We start from the raw sequence: 20928 nt of genomic DNA, 5'->3' as shown, positions 1-20928 counted from the left end.
TGCACTCATTTTTAATTATATGTATATGTGTGAGGGGAGGTTGTACACATAAGTAGTGCCCTGTGGGAGCCACAAGAGGGTATTAGATTACCTGGAGCTGGAATTATGGATCATTGTTAGCCATCAGATGTGAGTCCTGGGAACTGAACCAGGTTCTTCTGCAAGAGCATTAAGTGCTTTTAACCACTGAACCATCTTCCCACATCCTCTTTTGTCCATCACAACAGAATTTTATTTTTGAGTGACTACTTGTTATTATTTGCTCCTGTGTCTCCTCACCTCAGTTGAATATGTTCTTTTTATTTCCCTTGCTCCTAATAATGACTGTTGCCCAGAGTATTTCTTTTGTCACTACAAAGCTGTGTTTCAGTAGAGGGAGTACAGGACAACCACTTTATTTAAGGCCATGCTGGAGATCAGACATGGTAGACAAGTGCTCTACCATTCAGCTACATCTTTAGCTTAAAGACAACTAATTTTTAAACATTCCCCATTTTATCAAAATTGGATCTTTTATTTGATTGGCTGCTTTCTAGCTAGTATAGTCTAGTGTTTTTCAAATATACTAGTTTCATTTTGAAATATACTATTTTTGTTAATTTCTGATATTTAAAACAGATAAGTTAGGAAATGTTATTCTAGGAAAACACAGTGACACATTTTAAACATCACTGCTTTCATTTGTAGTTAAACACGGACTCTGAATGGTATGATAATCCTTTCATATAGTGATTTCATAAAATTCTTGCCCACAAATAAATAAACCCTAATTTTCCTTTCTTGGAAATTTAATTTAGAGCCATGTATCACTTATGCTCCTTCATAGATACATACGTAGATATGTCAGAGATTTGTTTATGTTGCAGAACTCAGCTTTCCTGCCCAGCATTACCCTGTCTCTGGTGTCTTACAGAAGGCCAGCAAAGCATGCAGAACTATACTCCCTATAGCCTTTGGTGCATGTGAGGCTCTACATCATGTACACTGTGGTTTGGATGTAGAAATTTAGAAATCTGGACATTGCTTTTCCTTGTCTTACAATGGAAATATTGATCCCCAATATATTGCAGTTTTATTTCTTGAGCTAAAACAGTTCTTAGTAGTTAGGGTTAAGCATTCTCAATGAGTTAGATGTGTCAAGCTGGAGTAGACTGGAAAGATGACAGGATTAATGATTTCAATGTTTATTTTGTTAATATATATTTTATGTTTGCCTACATGTATTCATGTTCCTATGTGTGAGTGTATGTACCTGTATAGGTGTGAAAGACAACTGTTGGTCAGAAATGCCATTCATTTCTTTGGATACAAGGTCTCTCTTTGGCCTAAGGCTCACTAATTACATTAAATTGGTTGTTCAACAAGTCCCAGAGATTTTTCTGTGTCTGCCTCTAACTCTAGGGTTATAAACATGTGACACAATGTTGGACATTTTTTTTTTTTTTTTTTTTGATTTTCAAGACAGGGTTTCTCTGTGGCTTTGGAGCCTGTCCTGGAACTAGTGCTATAGACCAGGCTGGTCTCGAACTCACAGAGATCCACCTGCCTCTGCCTCCCGAGTGCTGGGATTAAAGGCGTGCGCCACCATTGCCTGGCCAATGTTGGACATTTTTATATGGGTCTTAGGATCATACGCAGGAGCTGGTGCTTGTGAGGCAAGCACTGTACCTGCTGAGCATCTTCCCAGCCCTTGACATTTATTTTTAAGCATGAAACTTTCTCTTTTAAGGAAATTATTCCAAGAGAACAAGTAAGATCATGAAGAGGAAAAAGTAGAAAGAGTATAACTATTCTTCCCACCTTTATTTTAGAGGCATATCCCTGTCCCTTCTATTTTCTAAGTAAAATCAAGACTCAAAGAGATCAAGTAATTGACATAGTGAATTGATAATAGAGCTAGACCTTGGTTCCAGGTTTTGGGATCCCATGGAGTCTCATGACTCCTGGTCTAGTGTTTCTTTTATGGCCCACATGCTGGTTCTGTCTAATTCCATGAAAAAAAAATCCTTAAGGTGTTTCTTCTCACTGCTTATCAAGTATGTTACAGGCATTAAGAAACAGCCAATAGCATGTAAGGCTGAGACTTCATGGTTACATGGTGAGGACCAATTTTCTTTACCACTTGCAGGCCACTACGACAAATGTGTGTTTGCCCTTCGAGAAGAGAACAAAAGTGACATGAACACTGTACTGAACTACATCTTCTCCCACGCTCAGGTCACCAAAAAGAATCTTCTGGTCACAATGCTTATTGTGAGTATCAGGTTTGTTGTTTTTGCTGTTTCCAGAACTTGTAAGGTTGGTTGATGTTATGCAAAATGGTGTGTCTGTCTGTCTGTCTGTCTGTCTGTTTCTGTCTGTCTGAGAACAAAAGCTACTGTCTTATAATTATGGTAAGTGGAGCCTGGGCTGCGGATAAGTAGTTGCTGTATCTAAAGCAGTGCCCGACAGTTAGGAAGGCTGTGTACAGAAACTTAGCTGTCTTTGCCCCACTTGTAAATGCCTGGCCCTTTCTGTTAGCTTGACGACAGCTTTCTTATGCAGTTTCCTCTAAGCAGTGTGCTGCTGCACATTAACTCTTGTGAACATCCAGCAGTGCAAGCACTGGTTCTCGTGTCAGAAAAGTAATAAAATATGAGAAATTTAGTACTTACCCTCCCCCTCCAAGAAAGCAATTAAATGTATACAGCATCTTCTTTGGCCTTTTCTTCTTTGATTTACATGAAAATCTATGCTCAGGGTATTATATTTCAGTGCATCAGTTCTTTTGTCCCTGTTTCTGACTAATACAAAAATTAGTAGAAAATGGGAAGGGGAATAAAACTGACAACTGAGTTGAAATCAGATACATTTGCCTCTGCTAGAAGTTTGCATAGCTGAGGGTTTTCATGTTGATTTCAAGTTCTCCACTTCCAGTTCTTCCTGGCTGAGCTAGCGTGCAGTGTTTGAGAACAATAGGGCTGCTTTTAGAGGACAGGACCTGCTGCTGCACTTTTGCCTTGCCAGAGACTGAAGTGCAGTTCACTCCCTGAACTCCCTTTACCAGTGTTTTGTGGAATGAACATTCCTTATACTTTTAATTCCATCATTTCTTCATGGAAGGGAAACCCTTTATAAATCTTCATTGCCGTTTTTATGTAATCCCTCAGAATGAAAGGAAACAGTTTTCCTTGTGTCTCTGGTTGACAGCATTGCCACTCACTCAGCCATCTGCCACGCTGGTTGGCTGTATCAGATGTAGCATTTTTTAGGTAGCTGCTTTAAAAAACATGTCATAGGGAGAGTTCATTACCTTTTGCTACCCTAGAATGGCTTTTTGAAGAAACCAGGCCTTTGAGATGGGCGAAAATGTTGTCACAAAGAACTGTTTTTACTTTCCCAAGAGATAGTTTTCTGGAAAGAATTTATAATTTATAGCAACTTACTATTTATTTTCCCTTAGAAATACTACTTTCTTTTTCAAATTTTAATGCAAGGATTACACTTGGAGAAAGTCAAGACTTTCTGACAGAAAATGGTAATGATTAGAAAGTCAAAGGATCTGTCAGTGTGGACCAAAATGGGGCCGAAATTTGCCTTTAGAGGAAGCTAATTATGGCAAATTTTTCATCTTATTATGATTACCTTTTTAAGAACTTAACAGTTTTCTGCACTAAAAATAGACCAAAGCCCAGAATCCTTGGAGCAGCAGAAGAGTAATGATCGTCCAGGACTGTCGCTGGGTTTCTTAAATTCTAATTTGTAAGATATAGGGGCTTGGCTCGCTCCTTTTGCGGAGTGATTGTAAGTAACGCTTGCCTTAAGAATCTCATTATTGGAACACGGAGCCATATTTCCTCTGAGAATTCTGGAGTAGCTTTGAGCCGGGGCTGTTCATTTCTCAAGTAATCACACTGGTGTGATGGAGAGAGAAAATGGCAGCTGTTCGGAGCTCAGGCCTTCAATTTTCTTCAGAGTCCAGTCACTCAAGTGTGTAATTACACAGGGGTGCTGCAGAGGCGTTGGGCTCTGTCAGAGAACCAGTTTGAGGCTTTGCTTGCTGCCTTTGCCAGTCAGGACAGCCAGAAGCCAATGGGACCCTGACTTGCTGCTGTTTTTCCCCCACCTTGTCATCCTGATTATTTCTTACCTGCATGGATAGTGCCCAACTTTCTTCATAGCAGGCTGAGCTCTGGCAGCTGGATTTACCCGTTTCTCTATTTTAACATCTTTACTTCTTTTTTTCTTCTAAAAGCAAGACTTAGTAAGCATAATAGTATCTATAGTCTTGCATATCACTAACTTCTTTTCAAATATTATTTTCACCTTATTGTAAAAATTTTGATATCAAATTAATTGTTATGATTGAGCACAGAGCCAGCTATCAGTGACTTATAGATAAGGGAAAGTCTCAGATGGTGCCCCTTTCCAACCTATTTTTGTATTTCTGAATGTCAGGCATATTTTCCTTTTTGACAGTGTCCTCCCCCACATTTGCAATAATGGTAGTAGCTTGTAAGAGGCATTTAGTTGTTGGATTCCTTTTTGTCTAGATCTTACTGTCTTTTACAGATGTCACTGGGACATGGTAGCATTTCAATTCCCCCAGCTTGTGTTCTCTTCTGGTCACCTTTCTTTGCTTACTTTGGTCTCCTGATTGATGTTTATGTGCCCGGCATTCCAATCTCTGTTTTCTAGAAGTAAGAATGTTGATGTGTACTTTGCTGAGCCAGATGATGACTTCTGGGCCTTTGAACCTAAAGGAGGGAATCAAGAAAATCAAATTGCACCAATGGAGAGGTGCTGTGTTCCTTTGCAGTTGTTAACATATGTTGCATAGTGTAACTTGCCCCAAGGACTGCTAAGCAAATTTCTATTGAGTCGACTTCTCCAGTGCTTTTGTTCACAAGAACTTGCTTTCATGAAACATGCTGTGTGTAGAAGCCTCTGATTTGATTCACACAGAGCATGTAAAATGCAGACCAGTTTCTTTCCTTCTTTCTTTTATCATAACTACATGTAATTTATCCAGTGTATAGGTAAAAAGCAAAATCTTTCTCAGAAATCTCATATTTAATTAATGTTCAGTTTTATTTCTGTTTCCCCATAAAATACCTGCATAAAAAGCAACTTAGGGTAAAAGGAGTTTATTTTAGCTTTCAAGGCCAGGTTAAATTTTATTATTGTGGAGAGAAGTCAAGGCAGGAACTTAAATAGGTAGTCACATCACATCTACAGTCAAGAGCAGAGAGAAAGAAATACATGCATGCTCACTTGCTTGCCTGTTCTCAGCTTGATTTCTCCACTTTTGCACAGTTCAGAGTACCCTGTCTAGGGAATTGTGCTACCCATCATGGGCTTGGTCTTACCACATTTATTAAGACAACTCCCCACAGATAATGCCCATAGGCAAACCCACATTGAGAAACTCTTCCCAGGTGCTTCTAGATTTTTTTCAAGTTGACACTTAAAGCTAACAAATCACACTAAATAAAAGCAACTGATTGATAAATTTATAACATCTTTCTCAGGAGGAAACCTTACTCAGCTAAATGGTAAGTAGTTAAGGTTTTGAGGGTATTATATCTAAGGCCTTATTCCTTCTGTTTTGAATTGCCTCTTTTGGGGCACCTAATATGTACGATGTTAAAATTATATTTAATTCTGTTGGGCTTTTCTATTTACTAATTGTGTAAATTTGGCCACGGATTGTTACTTTAAGCATATTACTTTATTTCTGAAAATCGAAAATATTTCTTAGCAAACATCTAGGAGGAGAATAAAAGCTAGAAATAACTGTGTTGTAATGTCCTGACCAGAGGTGGTCAATAGTTTCAGCAGATGACTTAAAGTTAGCCGATAGATTATTTAAATGAACATTTTTGTTGTTGGTTTTAGGGAATTTTTGGTGTGCTGTTTTGTTTTGGAAACACATCTTTTAACATGGTTGCCCTCTGATGGCATTGTTAATGAAATTTAACAGAATGGATTGGCAATCTTGGTCTGTCCGGTTGTCCAAAGGAAGCTTAGACAGAGTGTGTCTGGGGCTGTTAGTACCCTGCTGAATGTTGGCACTTAGCATGAGTGATTCTGAAGAACACTGATTGTTCCTTCAGGCTCTTAACACTGTGTCTGGATCAAGGCCAAAAGAATGTTGAAGAGTTACTCCACACATTATTTATTATTACTAATCTTTTTCCATTTTCAACGACAGTGGAGAAAATAATACTTGAGGATTGAAGAGGCTCAATTGTTAAGAGCATTTGCTACTCTTGTACAGGACCAAGTTCAGTTCCCAGTACTCACTTGTCAACTCACAACTGTCTATAATTACAAATATTTGAATGGAAAACTTCTAAGTTAAGAAAAACTAATACAAATTGAGTTTCCTCCAAACTATATTTGATTTTGGCCTCTGAGAAGCTCTGGTTTTTATGCTGTGTCATGGGGAGCCCAGGAAGATTGTCATCTTGTACTTGGGTAATAAATAATTACTTCATGTTTTGTTTTTCACTGAATTTTCATATTTTCTCCCACCCCCATCCCACCCCCCCTTTTTAAAGCAGATGCTGTTTTCCCCCTACCTTCTTTCTCATTTCCTCTCTCTCATGAAAAGAAACATGACTTTATATATTTCATTTGGTTTTGTTTTTCAAGTTAGAATAGGATCTGTAGTTAAGCAAGAGGATAACTTAATTTTTCCTCAACCTAAGTTGCTTTCAAAGGGCTTGTTCCTTAGCCAAAAAATGCTACAGGTTGGAGAAGTGAATGGCTTTATTTCATTGATTTTTGCAGCTGTTGGCCCTTAGCCTAGTTATTTGCAATGTTTGCAAATTATTTGACCTAGAATGCTTACATGTTTTAAGAAGTTTTAGGGGACTGTTCTCATGATTGAAGTAAATAACTCAGACAGCAATGTGTTTATACATTATAGGGGTGCTAGGAAAGGAGGGGTTAGGATAGAGGAACTTATCTTGGTCTCTCTACCTGCTCTTACTATGTTTTTGCTTTTTATCTTTTTATGGTCTTGTCTTGCTGATGTTCATATCTGCTAAGGTTCTGTTTTGCTTATTCCTTATCCGCAAAAGATGAGATTGAGTTTTAGTTTCCCTTTTTTGCTTATGCCTAGGATGGGTGGGAAATAAACCACTGGGTGTTGATTCTATAGTGAAAATCTAGGGTTAGACATAATTTTCTCACATAATTTGAGCCAGAAGGTCTGTTGGGGAGAAGGTTTGAGATGCCTTCTTCCTAGCATAATGGTATTGAATATTCCAAAAGTATTTTTGCCTTGTGACCTGGAAAGTATTGCTGGTTTTGGTAAACGTGTTTTGGGAAATGCATGTCTCTCTCAGAGGCCAAATGTCCTATGCCTTTTTAAAAAAACGATATTTTAGATTTATTTTTATTGGCTATGACTATTTTTGTCTACATGCATGCCTGGTGTTCTCTTAGTCCAGAAGAGGGTGTCAGATCCCTAGGAATTACTTGGAGTTAAAAATGGTTTAGAGCCACTATGTGGGTCCTAGAAATCAAACCTGGTCCTTGTGCACTTGCAAGAGCAGCAAGTGCTCTTAGGTGTGGAGCCATGCTCCAGTCCCATGCTCTCACTTGTACTTCTGTGATAAAGGTCTATACAGGAATAAAGAATATCCCTATATGAGGGAAGGTAAGTATGGTACAGAAATTCCTCCAGCAATGGCTGATGATCAGGAGGAGAAGGAAGGAGAACAGTGCTTAAGATGCAGCTCAGCAGTAGAGGTGTTTCCTTTCCCTGTTTTAGGTTCTGTCCACCAGAGTTGTTTTATAATATAAGTTTATGTGTTCCTTTCCACATAAACACTTAGGATCAGTTGTGTGGACGGGACCCTACACTTACAGATGAGCTGCTAAATATCCTCACAGACCTAACTCAACTCAGCAAGACCACCAATGCTAAAGTGGCGCTGCGGGCTCGTCAGGTAAGAACATTTGCTAGTTATCTTGAAAGAGTGATATTTCTCATCATTTGTACAGTTTTGGGCACAATGCACTTTCACAACGATAATGCAATGTTTTCATCTGATAAAGTATTTTTTAAAGACAAAGTACATGGTTATTGTTGGGTTTCTCACTTTATAAAATACTGATATTGTTCTCTATCTTCTCTGCCAGCCCTCACTGTAGTAACAAACCAGGGTTAGGTGTAGGAAAGGAAACTGAGGGAAGGAAATGAACTCAGTATTTTTTACTCCCCAAAGGGAGCTTAGAGACAGATGAAAAGTTGTAAGTATATAGAAAATAATCAAGTGTGGAAAGCAGAAAGATAATGTCATGAATCTTCAGCACTAGCAATCAGAACAACCCCAGAGAAGTCCAGTTAGCTTCACCCTGTAGTCCTCATTTCCATTCCAAAAGGTTTCTGCAGGGAAGCTGAGAGTTTTGCACTCCCTTTGTGTTTTCATTGCATGGGCATTGACAAGGACACAGCATTTGAAGCTGCTCAGTGACCTTCTGCTTTCTCTACAATTGTATCCATGTCACTGAACTCCTCAAAGTTATTGAACCTCTCAGTGACCTGCTGAGGATATTCAGGTCCTACTGACTCCCTGTTTGTTTGTGACACTGCTTTTACGTTCTGCCCCTCACATGTGTCAGTGTTAGCTCCTGATGCCTTCTTTTTGGCGCTGAGTACCTGGTGCTGTCAAAGCAGCTTTTCTTCTCTTTCTACTACAAAGTTGCAAAAGGCTAGCTATACTGCATCCACCTTCCCCACAGTTGCTCCTTGCCAGACCTGATTCCCAATTAACAGCTAGTCATGCAGTCCCCAAGACTAGCAGCTTTGCAAAGGTAAATCACATGCACTAATGGAACTTGATTGAAGTTGTTTGCTCTCCCTCCCCCCTACCTCTATGGGCTATTGTCCACAGCACAAATCATGGTGAGAAGCAACTGAGATTCAGTATTTGGTGGCATTGACTTATACTACAGGACCTAGACGTTGTTTTATTTGTTCTCTGTTTTATCTTGGATGTCTGCATTTATAGATTTATATTTATTGCTTTTGTATCAGGCGACCTAATATGAGCCTAGAATAATCACTCCCTCAGGAACTTATACCTCTTGTGTTGCCTTCACTCTAGGTTCTTATTGCTTCCCATTTGCCATCATATGAGCTCCGCCATAACCAAGTAGAGTCTATCTTCTTATCAGCCATTGACATGTATGGACACCAGTTTTGCATTGAGAATCTGCAGGTATTTATAATAGCCCTGCCCACCACTTCACACTCCTGTTCCTTTTATTTCCATAAGCATATTTCAGTTAAAGATTTAATAAATTAATTTGACTTCTGTGTAATGAAATTTTATTCCTTGAATTTTAAAAATGATATATGTTTGTTTTTTTATAAAAATATTACATGAATGGGTTTTTGATCCTACTGCACATACTGGCTTTGGGGGAGCCTAGGCAGTTTGGATGCTCAACTTACTAAACCTGGATGGAGGTGGGCAGTCCTTGGACTTCCCACAGGTCAGGGGACCCTGATTACTCTTCAAGCTGATGAGGGAGAGGGACTTGATGGGGGAGGAGGAGGGAAATGGGAGGCGGTGGCAGGGAGGAGGCAGAAATCCTTAATAAATAAATAAATTTTAAAAAAATAAAAAAAATATTGCATGATTATAACTCAGCTTTAAAAATCAAATGGGCCTTTTTTGATAGAAGTGTCCTATTGAAGTTTCTATCTTTTGAAAGCATTCTACACCAGAATTAATTGGCAACGGTATTTGATTTCTGATGCTCGAATTAGATGCATACATAGATGACTGTTCCTCTTCTGGAGACAAAACTATTTAAATATCATCTAATTTTAATTTTATTTTAATGCTTACATTACATTTTATAAAGAGCCAATTTTATAAAATTATTGGATAATTTTGCTACAAATGAAGGACTTCAACTATTTTTTACATAACATCATTTTCTCAGGGGTGCCTTTCTGTTCTCCTCCTTGGAAACCAGGGTACCATTGTTAATTGGCCAAAGGAATCTCCATACTTCCTGTAGGCTTTCCTTCTAGGGAATCTAGAAGCGGAAAGAGGTAGATTTTTATTCTGTGGTTCATAGTATAAATCTAGGGTTTCTATGAGCTTTCAAACCCGGAATTTCTGATAGTAGAGTATTTGAGAAAGTACAATTAGAGGTCTGAAATGATAATGTTCATAAGCACTTATATTGGCATATTATTGATACATTTGGTAAACATTCTAAGAATTTTGTATGTCTTAGCCCATCTAATCCTTAAGGCAAACCTGTGGGACAAGGTATTATTATGTTCTCCAAAACCATTATGTTCATATATGGCATATATAAACCAGTAGAATTTTTAGGTCGCACTGAGTATTTCGATATCCTTTGCCTTTCAGAAACTCATCCTTTCGGAAACATCTATTTTCGATGTCCTACCAAACTTTTTTTACCACAGCAACCAGGTGGTGAGGATGGCAGCTCTGGAGGTGAGTATTCTGGTTTGTGGTACAATCCTCTCCATGGGTTTGCTGGAGTTTTCTGTCTGATCGATGTCATGCCCCTTCTTTTCTCTTGGTCTTTTCTTCTGGAACACTAAATGCTTACTTGGCTACTTTACCTGCTGTTTTATCTGCATTAATCACCAGCTCCTAGGTCTAATAACAGGGAAATAACTGCCAAATTTTTAAATAGTCTGTTTTCCAGATATTTGAATCTTCCTATTTCATAATAAATAAGACTCACAGCATAAATCCACCTATTAAATCTTACCATTTTGTGATTTGAGCAAATGTTAGTTCTATAGTATCTAATGAACTGTGGTTTAGGTGCATTACTTTTCCATCGAATCCTGTAGTTCTATAACATTAAAAAAAAAGCAAGACTTTGAGGTGAGGTGACTTGCCCAGAAAATACAGATTTATTTGAACTTGGGACAGTCTGATTTCAAAGACTGTTCTGTTGCACCACAGCATACCACCTCATTAAACACAAAAATTGCAAACCCTGAATGCTTCCTTAACATAGCCAAGTAGATATATTTTGAAAATGAGAGGGAGAAGTTTTTTTCAGTGATTTCATGTAATAGAACATCACATAGTCTGTTGTTAGCTTTCTTGAGTTATTTTTTATTTGTACTCTGTGGGTAAAGTGTAAAGTATCCTACTCAGTAAATATCAAATATTTGAAATATCTTGGTGTTTTTCCAGGCTTTCATGTCATTTAATGAAATGCCTCCTCATATGCCTCACCTGCTGATAGAACCTCATGTAGCATGTTATGTGCATGGCAAATTGAATACGAAGTCTGGGAGTGTGAACTGCTGGTCTTTGCTGAGATATACTTTGTTGCTGTTTCTTTAACTATTGGATAGAGTTAGTGGGTTTGAGATATTACATGTCACATTATTCCTCACTGCTTTTTCATGTAGTTGAGGATGGAAATCCTTCAGAACTGATTTGGGGCAGTAAGATTGGAGGTGGTGGTGGTGGTACAAGATAGATTAAAAAAAAAAAGTAGCCTGGAATAAGCACCTCTTGTTTTTCTAACTGCTTGATTTCTCTTCTGTTATGCTAATGAATTAGTAGTCATGATTTTTGTATGTTCTCTTGCTAAAGGGGAAACCTCCAGCGTGTAGGTTAGTGTGAAAGGTTTATCATATACCTAGCAGCCTCATTTTATTTCACTGTATTACAGTCATGGGTGAAGCACTGAAACTCCAAAGCTTTAACAATTAAAACAAGGTGTTATGTTTAGGGCCTTGGGCCTCTCAGGGCAAACTGCCATCTCTTCAAGACATTTCCTTGTTCCAGCCATCCTCTTCATTTCTGTTTCTGAAGTATATTTACTAGGGATTATTTTTTAACCAGGTATATGTTCGAAGGGCTTATATTGCCTATGAACTTAACAGCGTACAACACCGCCAGCTTAAGGACAACACCTGCGTGGTGGAATTTCAGTTCATGCTGCCCACATCTCATCCAAACAGGTGAGCTTGAGCTGGTACATACACCTGAACTAGCCAGTGGCCTAAGACATAGTCAAGGGGAGTGCTAAATGACAATTCCTTGATATTTGCAACCAGAAATATAAATAAACAAATGGACAGATTTGAACTGAGAGAGAAGAGCTTCTTGATGCCTGCGTCTTCTGGGGAGAAGCAGCGTGTTTCTAGGTGGTTAGGGCTATTCTGTTCATTCTTGTTTGTATATGTAATTAAAGACCACCCTCTCACCTCCCTCCATTTTTTCTTTATTCCCTTCTTTTGATTCCTTCTTTCCTTTCTCACATGAACATTTGACTTGCCAGACCACCCCCAACACATACTCTAATTTAAGACATCAGTTGAAACAGACAAGAATGCTGTGTACAAGTTCTGCTTTGTCATGTGCTAACTAGGGTTAATCTACCTGAGCCAGTCTCCTTCTGCCTTAACATTAACACCCGAATTTAACAGTGGTAAACCAGTCAGGCTTTTTTTTTTTTCTTTTTTTTGTATTCACACTTGAAAGCCAGACTTCTTAAATATAGATCAGTTGCTTAATTGGCCATCTAGTTCCATTATTTTTCTCTTCCCCCGTCCTTTAAAATGTGCATATGTAAATTTGGTTTTGCTTTGGGTCTAAAATGAAATTATTTATATACCCATTTAAAAATATTCTGTGACAGTGAAATTCTAAGACTTCCAAGATACACATGTTCATTCCCTCCTGTATTTTTATTCTTTTTAGTAATACCACAGGAAATATAAATACCACAGCCAATCATACTCTGCTTCTCTCCATTTCTTCTTTATTGCCTTTGGTTCTTCGCATGGTATTACAAACCACTATGTCTTTGGGGATCCTTAGTTATAGACATCAGAAATGGTTTTGTTCTGAATTGCCACTTCACCCAAAGCAATAGCCTTTCTGGAGACAAAGAAGTCTGTGCTGAGACTTTCGGCCACTGGATGCCACTGTTGATCCAGCAGAGGTCGACTGATAACAGAGGCATCTTCAGGAAAAGTATGTCTCTTCTTTGTCTCAGAAGATCCTTTCACTTTTCCACCTCAAAAAATATCTTGTGGCTGGCAGAGAAAAGCATATATCCTTGATTTAGCAAGCATCTCAGTGCATTTTTGCCTCCATGGATTTCAGAATCTCATTTTCTAGAAACGAATGGTTGTCCTTCATCGAGCATCGAAGTACTTGTGGCACATATGGGCTTGGCACTAGGTCTTTCTTTTCCAGCATTCCTTGAATAATTGTAGAGAACTACATGTTATACTTAATTCTCTGTAATTCTCAAGACAACCTCCCTTTCTTCCTGCTTTCTCCTGCCTCTTTCTTGTGGGCAGTGATTTGTAGTCAGCCTGCAGGGTTCATTCTGATGACTTCCTTCCACATTGCTTTCCTTGTCTTTGTGAATTGCTCTCACCCTATCTTACTTTTTTCTTTTTACATTTGTGTGTGTGTATGTGTTGTCTGTGTATATACATGTGAAGATATCTTGCAGGAGTTGTCTCTCTGGCACTGTCTTTTAAATTTTGAGGCTATTTGTCTAGTTTGATGAAAAAAAAAGATGACTAGAAATTGAAAGTAATGCTTAACTGTTTTGTTTAGAAGCCTTATTCACCTTTAAACATGAAGGAAGTAAGTCTTGGTTAGTACTGATATGGCTTCAAAATGTTTTTGTCTCTCCCAACAGACATAATGTATATACTCCCATGAATAAAGGCCAGGTTTGAAAAGAAATATAATCTATAGGTTCTAAAGTTTCCATTGATTATGTGTGTAATTGTAAAGTTGCTGGAATGTTATTATTATTAGTAGAAATAGTGTTTATATGGATGTGCAAGTGAAGACAAATGCAAAATAAAGTTAAATAATCTTTCTGAAAATTTTAAATATCTGCTGAAGAGATGTTTAGTCAGTAAAACACTTATCACACAAAGATGAGGACCTAAGTTTAGATCCCCAGCACCCATGTGAAAGCCAGGTACAAGGAATACATTTGTAACCCCATACTGGAGTGGGAGAGACAGGCAAGAATGTGTGTATGTTCACACCTGAGCATGCATTTGCACACATACACACACAAATCTATAAATGTGTAAATTAATTTAAGCTCTAAAGCCTTTTTTTAAAATATAAGTTTAGGATCTGATGATTACATTTGACCCCAGAATAATATATTCAGTTTCAGAGAATAGCTTATTCAGAAAGTTATAGATTTGCTATTTGATTTTATATTTGATAAGGATTTTATATTTGCCTACAAATATATTTGGAATTATAACCTTATTCTGATTCCAATTGATGGATTACAATTAAATTTTGATTCTACCCATATCAGATTTGACCAGATACTATCAAGCAAGCACATGGCCTTCCATGGAACATCCCTAGGCCTCCCATATTTCTGATCAATGGACTGCAAAGGTGGTGGTGGTGGTCTCTACAGTTTTCTCAGTTTAATAATTTTGCAGAACCTAAGCACCACAGTTTTATTTGCAGCTCTGTCAAAGCTCTTATGTCATTCAGGCTGCCCCCTCAATTCACAGCCCCTCTACCTCAGTTTCCTGAGTGCTAGGTGTATGGTTGTACCTCATTGTGCTTTGCCCTAGTTTTATTTTAAAGACTAAAGATCAGGACTAGGCAAATTAAACCTATGGAGGAAGTCTGGGAGAACTTCAAATCCAGTGTCATTGTTCTTCCTCTGTAGAATCAAGGCACACCACCTTTTCCTTCTCAGCACATCCGTGTATTCACCAGTCAGGAAACTCCCAACAATCTTGTGTTGGGTTCTTATCAGGATTTTATTTCATAGGCTCGATGGCACAAATCATAAGCCATGTGAATGTACTCAATCTTTCCTCCCCAGAGGTCAGGCTAGGACAAAGCACTAGCCCTTTGACCACATAGTTGGTATTTCTAGTGACTGACCAGTTTCTGTCTGGAGTCATGTCATCTCTTTGCATAAGCTTAGATGAGATGCGTGGGAGGCATAAATAGCAAAATGTGCTCCCACTGCTTGGGAAACTCCAAGGATTTAGAGTCTTTCTGCTGGCAACTGAGAAAATGGCTAGACTCACAATAAACCTGTTCCCCTTTTTAAAATTCTTATCTAATTTTTATAACTCCACTATTTTTCTTTCATTGTGTTCTAAGGATTATCAAAATTATTTAAATAGTATCTTTAAAAAAAAAACACACACATATTGGTATCCTGGTATCCTATCCCTGATTTATTTTGGATTAGATTCCTTTCAGTGACTGTTCGTAAAGTTCCTCTAATTGTTCAAGACAGTGTAGTAGAATCTAATGTAAGCCACATATGTAATTTTAAATTTCCCACTTGCTACTTTTGAAAGTATAAAAAGAAACAATTGTAATAACATGTCATTAAAATCAATAAAATGAAATATATTTTTAATATATAATAAAAATATTAATGTAATATTTGTTTTCTTATTCATATTTAGTTCTTGAAATTCAGTTAATTTTACATATATAACATATTTCAGTATAGACTAGCTACTTGTCTATCACTCCATGACTATACATAGGTAGTTACTGCCATACTGTTCAGCTCAAATCTAGGCCAAAATTTAATTAGGACAATTATATTGAGTCCTTTTATTTTATATTCATGGTCTTGTTCTTAGGAGAGAGGGGGTAAAACACATCTTAGGTTGCTATTCTTAGTAGTTATAGGAAGTACCACACCAGATACAGAATTATAACACTTTACACATACTTCAATAATTGCTCTGTTAAAATAGAAAATGTAGAATCACATACCAATGCAAAGCAGATTAAACCTTTTCTCCCAACTGGAGTTAACAAATAAAAAAATTTTGGGGAGCCGGGTGGTGGTGGCGCACGTCTTTAATCCCAGCACTTGGGAGGCAGAGGCAGGCGGATCTCTGTGAGTTCAAGACCAGCCTGGTCTACAAGAGCTAGTTCCAGGACAGGCTCCAAAACCACAGAGAAACCCTGTCTCAAAAAAAAAAAAAAAAAATGGGGGGGAAGAAAATACTTTTTGAGTGGCAGGTATCTTTTTGAGACAAGGCCTTAAAATACAGCCAGGGCTGGTCTCGAACTTAATATGTATCTAAGAATGACTTTGAATTCTAAATCCTCCTGTCTTTACTTCCTAAATGGAAGGATTACAGACATGCTGGCTTAAAAACAACATCGTATTTAACCAGTTACTTTTGCATTTCCTAGTCCTTGACTAAAATTGTTCAGCATGGTGTTAGGAATGTCTTTGTAAGCTGTCATAGCTATAAAAACTGCTAGAATTCCCACTATTGATTTGACCCCCCATACATTGGAATAGAACATGGTTCTTTGTAACCTGACAGCAGCAGTGGGTTTTGTTGTTTGTTCAGGAAAATGCTTCAGATACCTTTTGTATTGAAGGCCTATGTTTTATTAGATTTATATTTGTTATAGTTGCTTAGATTGTTGAAACATAGGCAAAAGCACATTTGCAAATGAGTAGAGCAGCTCTAAACAAGGGAAGGCTCCTTTTTAGTACACTTGGTTAATTAATTTATAAAGTTTTCACAAGGCTTTTCTTCAGTATTCTATTTATTTTTATGTACATGTTTTGCCTGAATATATGTCTGCATCATGTCCCATGTCCATGCCCGGTGTCCTCAGAGGCCAGGAGAGGGCATTGGGTCTCCAGAAACTGGAGTTATAAATGGTTGTGAGGCACCATGTGGGTGCTGGGGAATTAAGCTGCATTTCTCTGAAACAGCCTCCGAGTCATCTCTGGTTCTCTCAATGATTTTCTTTGTTTTAAATAGGATGCTAGTTCTTTGCTAATCCCTGTGATTTCCTCCCTCATCCTTACTAGGCATCCTTTATTTGGTATGTTATTTTCTTCTTGAACTTAAATTTGCCCAGTTTTCTCTGGGGACTGTAGTTTCTCAGCTTACTTGGCTTCCTTTGTGTTGCTCATCAGAGCACCCTGTTTATTCAGACGTCCCTGGTCTAGAGTTACCTTTTTCTTCTTATTCCCTTAGCTTGACTAGTAGCTAAAGGGTAATTAGGGACCTGTGACACGTCTATTTTCGTATATTTCCTTTTAAAAAAGAAAATCTTAGAATTTAGATTTTATTTGCTATTATGTATAATTTTCATTTTCCAAGAATCAGTTTTAAACTGTGAATTGTAGCCAGTTAGCAGTTATCCTTGAGGAGATGTATGTAGGGTTCCTCAGTTATTTTCTTATGTAAGTGTAGTTGGGACAGCTTCTCTGCTTCAGGAAACCAATTCTTAGTTTTCAGAGTCCATGAGCCCAGCTTTTTGAGTTCAACTAGTTTTTGACTTGGATTGATCCTAGAGCTCAGGCTTTATCATTTGCCATTTTTCTCATTAAGGCTTAAGGTCTGTTGTATTTGTATTCCCTCCACCTCACCCCACTCCCGTCCCCACCCCTTTCCACTTCTGAAACAATAGTATCATTCACTAGTGCTAAAAATGCCAAAACTTTGTTATACTGAACCATTATCCTAATGCCTTTATTTTTGAAGGTTTGTTAGATGATTTGATATTAGGGATTTCACCTAACCTTGAACATATTAAATGTCTCAGAATAATGTAGAAACAAGTTTTTCAGTTACTCTGTGTAGTGAAAATTCTAAAATATATTTACATTATACAAATCTGTCTAAAGCACATTATGATGTAAGTTCTGTGACTGCATTTGGCTCTATATTGTTGACAGTCTGGGAGTACAAAACTTAAAACTGAAAATAAATTTTGTATGTAACACACAGTAGTTAACTTAGGCAGTTTTTAAAACTTATTTCATGATTCACTTAAGTATGAAAGATGATGCTAGTGATGAAGGTGTATATATACTTGCTGTATATTTCCATGCATATTTCATAATGGGTAAGGACCTTTAGTGTTTCTACCTATTTCTTAGATAAAAATCCGTGCTTTAGTTAAGTTGGGTTGCATTGCACCTTCTGTGGTGTTTGTTCCCTGTAAATCTGGCTTTCTGTGTTTGAGCGCCTTAGCTCAAGTACTTTGCTTTTCTCATGCCTTACATTCAGAAGAGGTTGGCCGTGTTCTTCCCCGATAACACATTTTGTTTTTGTTCATAGCTGGGTTTAGTGGTTTGGCACCTTAGGTTTTTAGTTGTTGGTCAGTAGTCTTTAGACCTTCTTTTTATTTGTGAAGAAAGTTAGAAATGAGAAATCTTTCATGTGACTGACTAATCAGCAGCCTGCCTTCATTCTTGAGAATGTTGATAATCTTTGACATCCAGAGATTAGAACCCTCTTTTGGATAGTACTGAGACACTCAAGGCTTCCAACTTGTAGCATTTTTAACAATGGGAACACTTGATTGTAGTTAGCAGGGTAGAATGAGCTATAAATAAATATAATCCTACAGTGCTTGCTTTCTTCATTCAGGGTAGTCTGTTGATAAAATGCAAGCATCCGGCAGAAGAGAAGATTCTCAGCAGGTTTAAGTGCTTTCCTGTGTCCATGGCTCAGCTTCTAGCCTCTGCTGTATTATTTTGGCACTCAGGACTTGTAAGATTGGAGAGTCGAGTTTAAAACTCTCAATATAATATTAGTGTAGTCCAAGGTCTTCTTGTCAGGGAAGACTAGCTGGTTTTAGGGGGAAGGAAAAGCAGAATCCAGGGCATCTGTAAATCCCTGTAGTTTTGTGCTGTGGATTGGTAGCTAATTATACAGCAGGCAGCAGTAATGTATTGTAACCCTGTTGGCATTCCTGTTTCAGGAAGAGCACAATCTTCCATCAGAGCAAAGAAGGGGCTTTGAAGAGGCTGCAAATGAATGAGGCAATGATCATTTTATTGTAAACCAAAGCTTTGCTATGGAATCAGGGCATCTGAACTGTGAGGAGATTGGGGAGGGACACCAAGGGAAATTTGTTGTTCAGACATATTTTACAGTTCTTGATTTGGATTCTTCTGCTGAAATACAATCACATGAGGAGACCACCACTGGTCACAGCCAGTCAAATTGTTCTTTCTCCTGTGGTACTATTGTTACTGGCTGCCAGTAGGTTACTCAGCCGACCTCTTCTGTTTCTGCTTTGTTGCTTAATTTCAAAAGATTTGCCCTGTACTCACTCTCAGCCACAGCTTGATATAACCACTGCTGATTTGCATGCATCCCTATCATTTTTAAAGGGTTCTTTTTTCTTTTTCTTTCAGTTAGAAGGCAAAATAACCAGGAACATTTTTATATGATATTAGATCTATGTAGGGGCTATCTAAAACCAAGCAAAATGAAATTCGGCTGTAAGGGGTTGTATAAGGCTCAAAGAACTTGAAACGGTCAGAGAAGTCAGTGTTTGTTATATTAAAGAGGACTCAGCTAGAACTCTAACTTTGCATTCATACAGGCTCCGTAGCCATTCTAGGCTGGTGGTTCAATAAAATGAGAAGTAACTTAATGTCAAGAATTTCAGAACTCAGAAAACTTCTATTGTCCTTTAAAGTCTATATTGATGTTGATCAAATTCTTAACTGATCTGATAGCAGCTCCTATACAAATAATCTTTAATGATATGACTAAGCATTGGCCTGTTTAAAAAAAAAAAAGATAGTTTGTCTTTTTCTCTCATTCAACTTTTTTATGACCCCTAAATTCTTACTCTACCAATGAGGATGATTGATTTGATTTGGAACCATTCTTTTAATTAAATGACAATATTGGGAGGTTTTGCCCCCCTCTTTTGCCCCACTGTGTAAAAAGTATTTCCTATGACAAAGCGACAGGGGCTCCCTATGAGAACTTGAAAATTTCTGGTGGAGACTAGCTTTTGGTTGATGTGCTTTTAAATTTAGACCTTGTTCTTCTGAAAACTCAGCCTTCATCTGTGAAGATGCCCTGAGGGGACAAGGGTAGCTACAGAAGTAATGAGTCCATTTTATTAGTTTAAGAATTTGGTTAACAGTTGACTTGTTCTGGTTCTGAAACTCTGCAAAACTAGATGAATGGAGTCAGAGATTGCTTTGGTTATAGGTTTCTTCTCTCTGAACTGGGTTCCTAGTAAGAGAACCACTGTGCTAGTGACTTCATTGTTTAGAGTAAAACAAAAGAGCTAAAGCACTTCTGTATTTTTTTTTTTTTTACCATCTGTACTAAATTTTCTGTTTAGCTACCCCCAGCTTTGGTGTAGAATCTGTGTATTTCCTGTATTCATGAGGTTCCATTTTCCTAAGTGAGAGCTCATGGAATCCAGACAGTAAAGAGTTTTGCACTTCAAGTAGCTCTTGTTGTCTTATGAGCTTGCCCTGACACAGGTTTAATACAAAGAGCATCACTGCTCACAAATCACACAAGGTGTATAGTTTGTGTGCAGTGATATGTCACAGCCTTTTATTTATAGGGCCAGTTCAGTCTACCTTGCTCCTTTCACTGCCTTGGAAAGTGCATCATTTTCCTTCTCTAATCCTCCTTCCCACACACCAGCAGTACTCCCTGGTATGTTCTGCCCATTAAGACTTCTGTGTGCCAGAAAACCCTAATAATGATTCTGTGCTGTTAAAAGAATGTAAGAGGGTTAAGAAAGCAACCATTCAACCCTCCTTACAGTGCCCCTAAATTGTGGCCGATATTCCTTTGCTACTTTAACTTTGAAAGTAAGAGTTTTTGTTTGATTCATTTTTCTGTTTGCAAACATCTGACATCAAAATTCTGAGAAATGCTTTCAAATACCAAAGAGAATTCAAGAGTCTTCCCTTATTTCCTCTGTGTAATTCAGTCTGTTTGCTTGCTTGCTTGTTTGTTTATTTCAAGACAGGCTTTCTCTGTGTGTCTCTGGCTTATCCTATAACTCACTCTGTAGACCAGGCTGCTTGCACTAGAGATCTGCCTACCTCTGCTTCCCTAATTCTGGGATTAAAGGTGTGCACCACCACCACCACCACCACCACCACCACCACCACCACCACCAC

The 20928-nt window shown here is 38.0% G+C and overlaps 1 protein-coding gene across 6 annotated transcripts in view; it reads left to right on the top strand.

The window, feature by feature from the left end:
* Acaca (acetyl-CoA carboxylase alpha) overlaps nt 1-20928 on the top strand; it is a 282227-nt gene that overhangs the window by 134671 nt on the left and 126628 nt on the right. For all 6 annotated transcript variants that reach the window (XM_026780511.1, XM_026780510.1, XM_026780514.1 and 3 more), the window contains 5 exons: nt 2129-2253; nt 7827-7940; nt 9102-9215; nt 10386-10475; nt 11856-11974. In XM_026780511.1, the coding sequence (XP_026636312.1) occupies nt 2129-2253; nt 7827-7940; nt 9102-9215; nt 10386-10475; nt 11856-11974 (562 nt within the window). The remainder of the gene's footprint in view (nt 1-2128; nt 2254-7826; nt 7941-9101; nt 9216-10385; nt 10476-11855; nt 11975-20928) is intronic.

The sequence above is a fragment of the Microtus ochrogaster genome, chromosome 7 (assembly GCF_000317375.1).
Source record: "Microtus ochrogaster isolate Prairie Vole_2 chromosome 7, MicOch1.0, whole genome shotgun sequence".
Taxonomy (NCBI): Eukaryota; Metazoa; Chordata; class Mammalia; order Rodentia; family Cricetidae; genus Microtus; species Microtus ochrogaster.
Note: the sequence above shows the minus strand (reverse complement) of the source record. Positions and strands in the feature narration are given on the sequence as shown.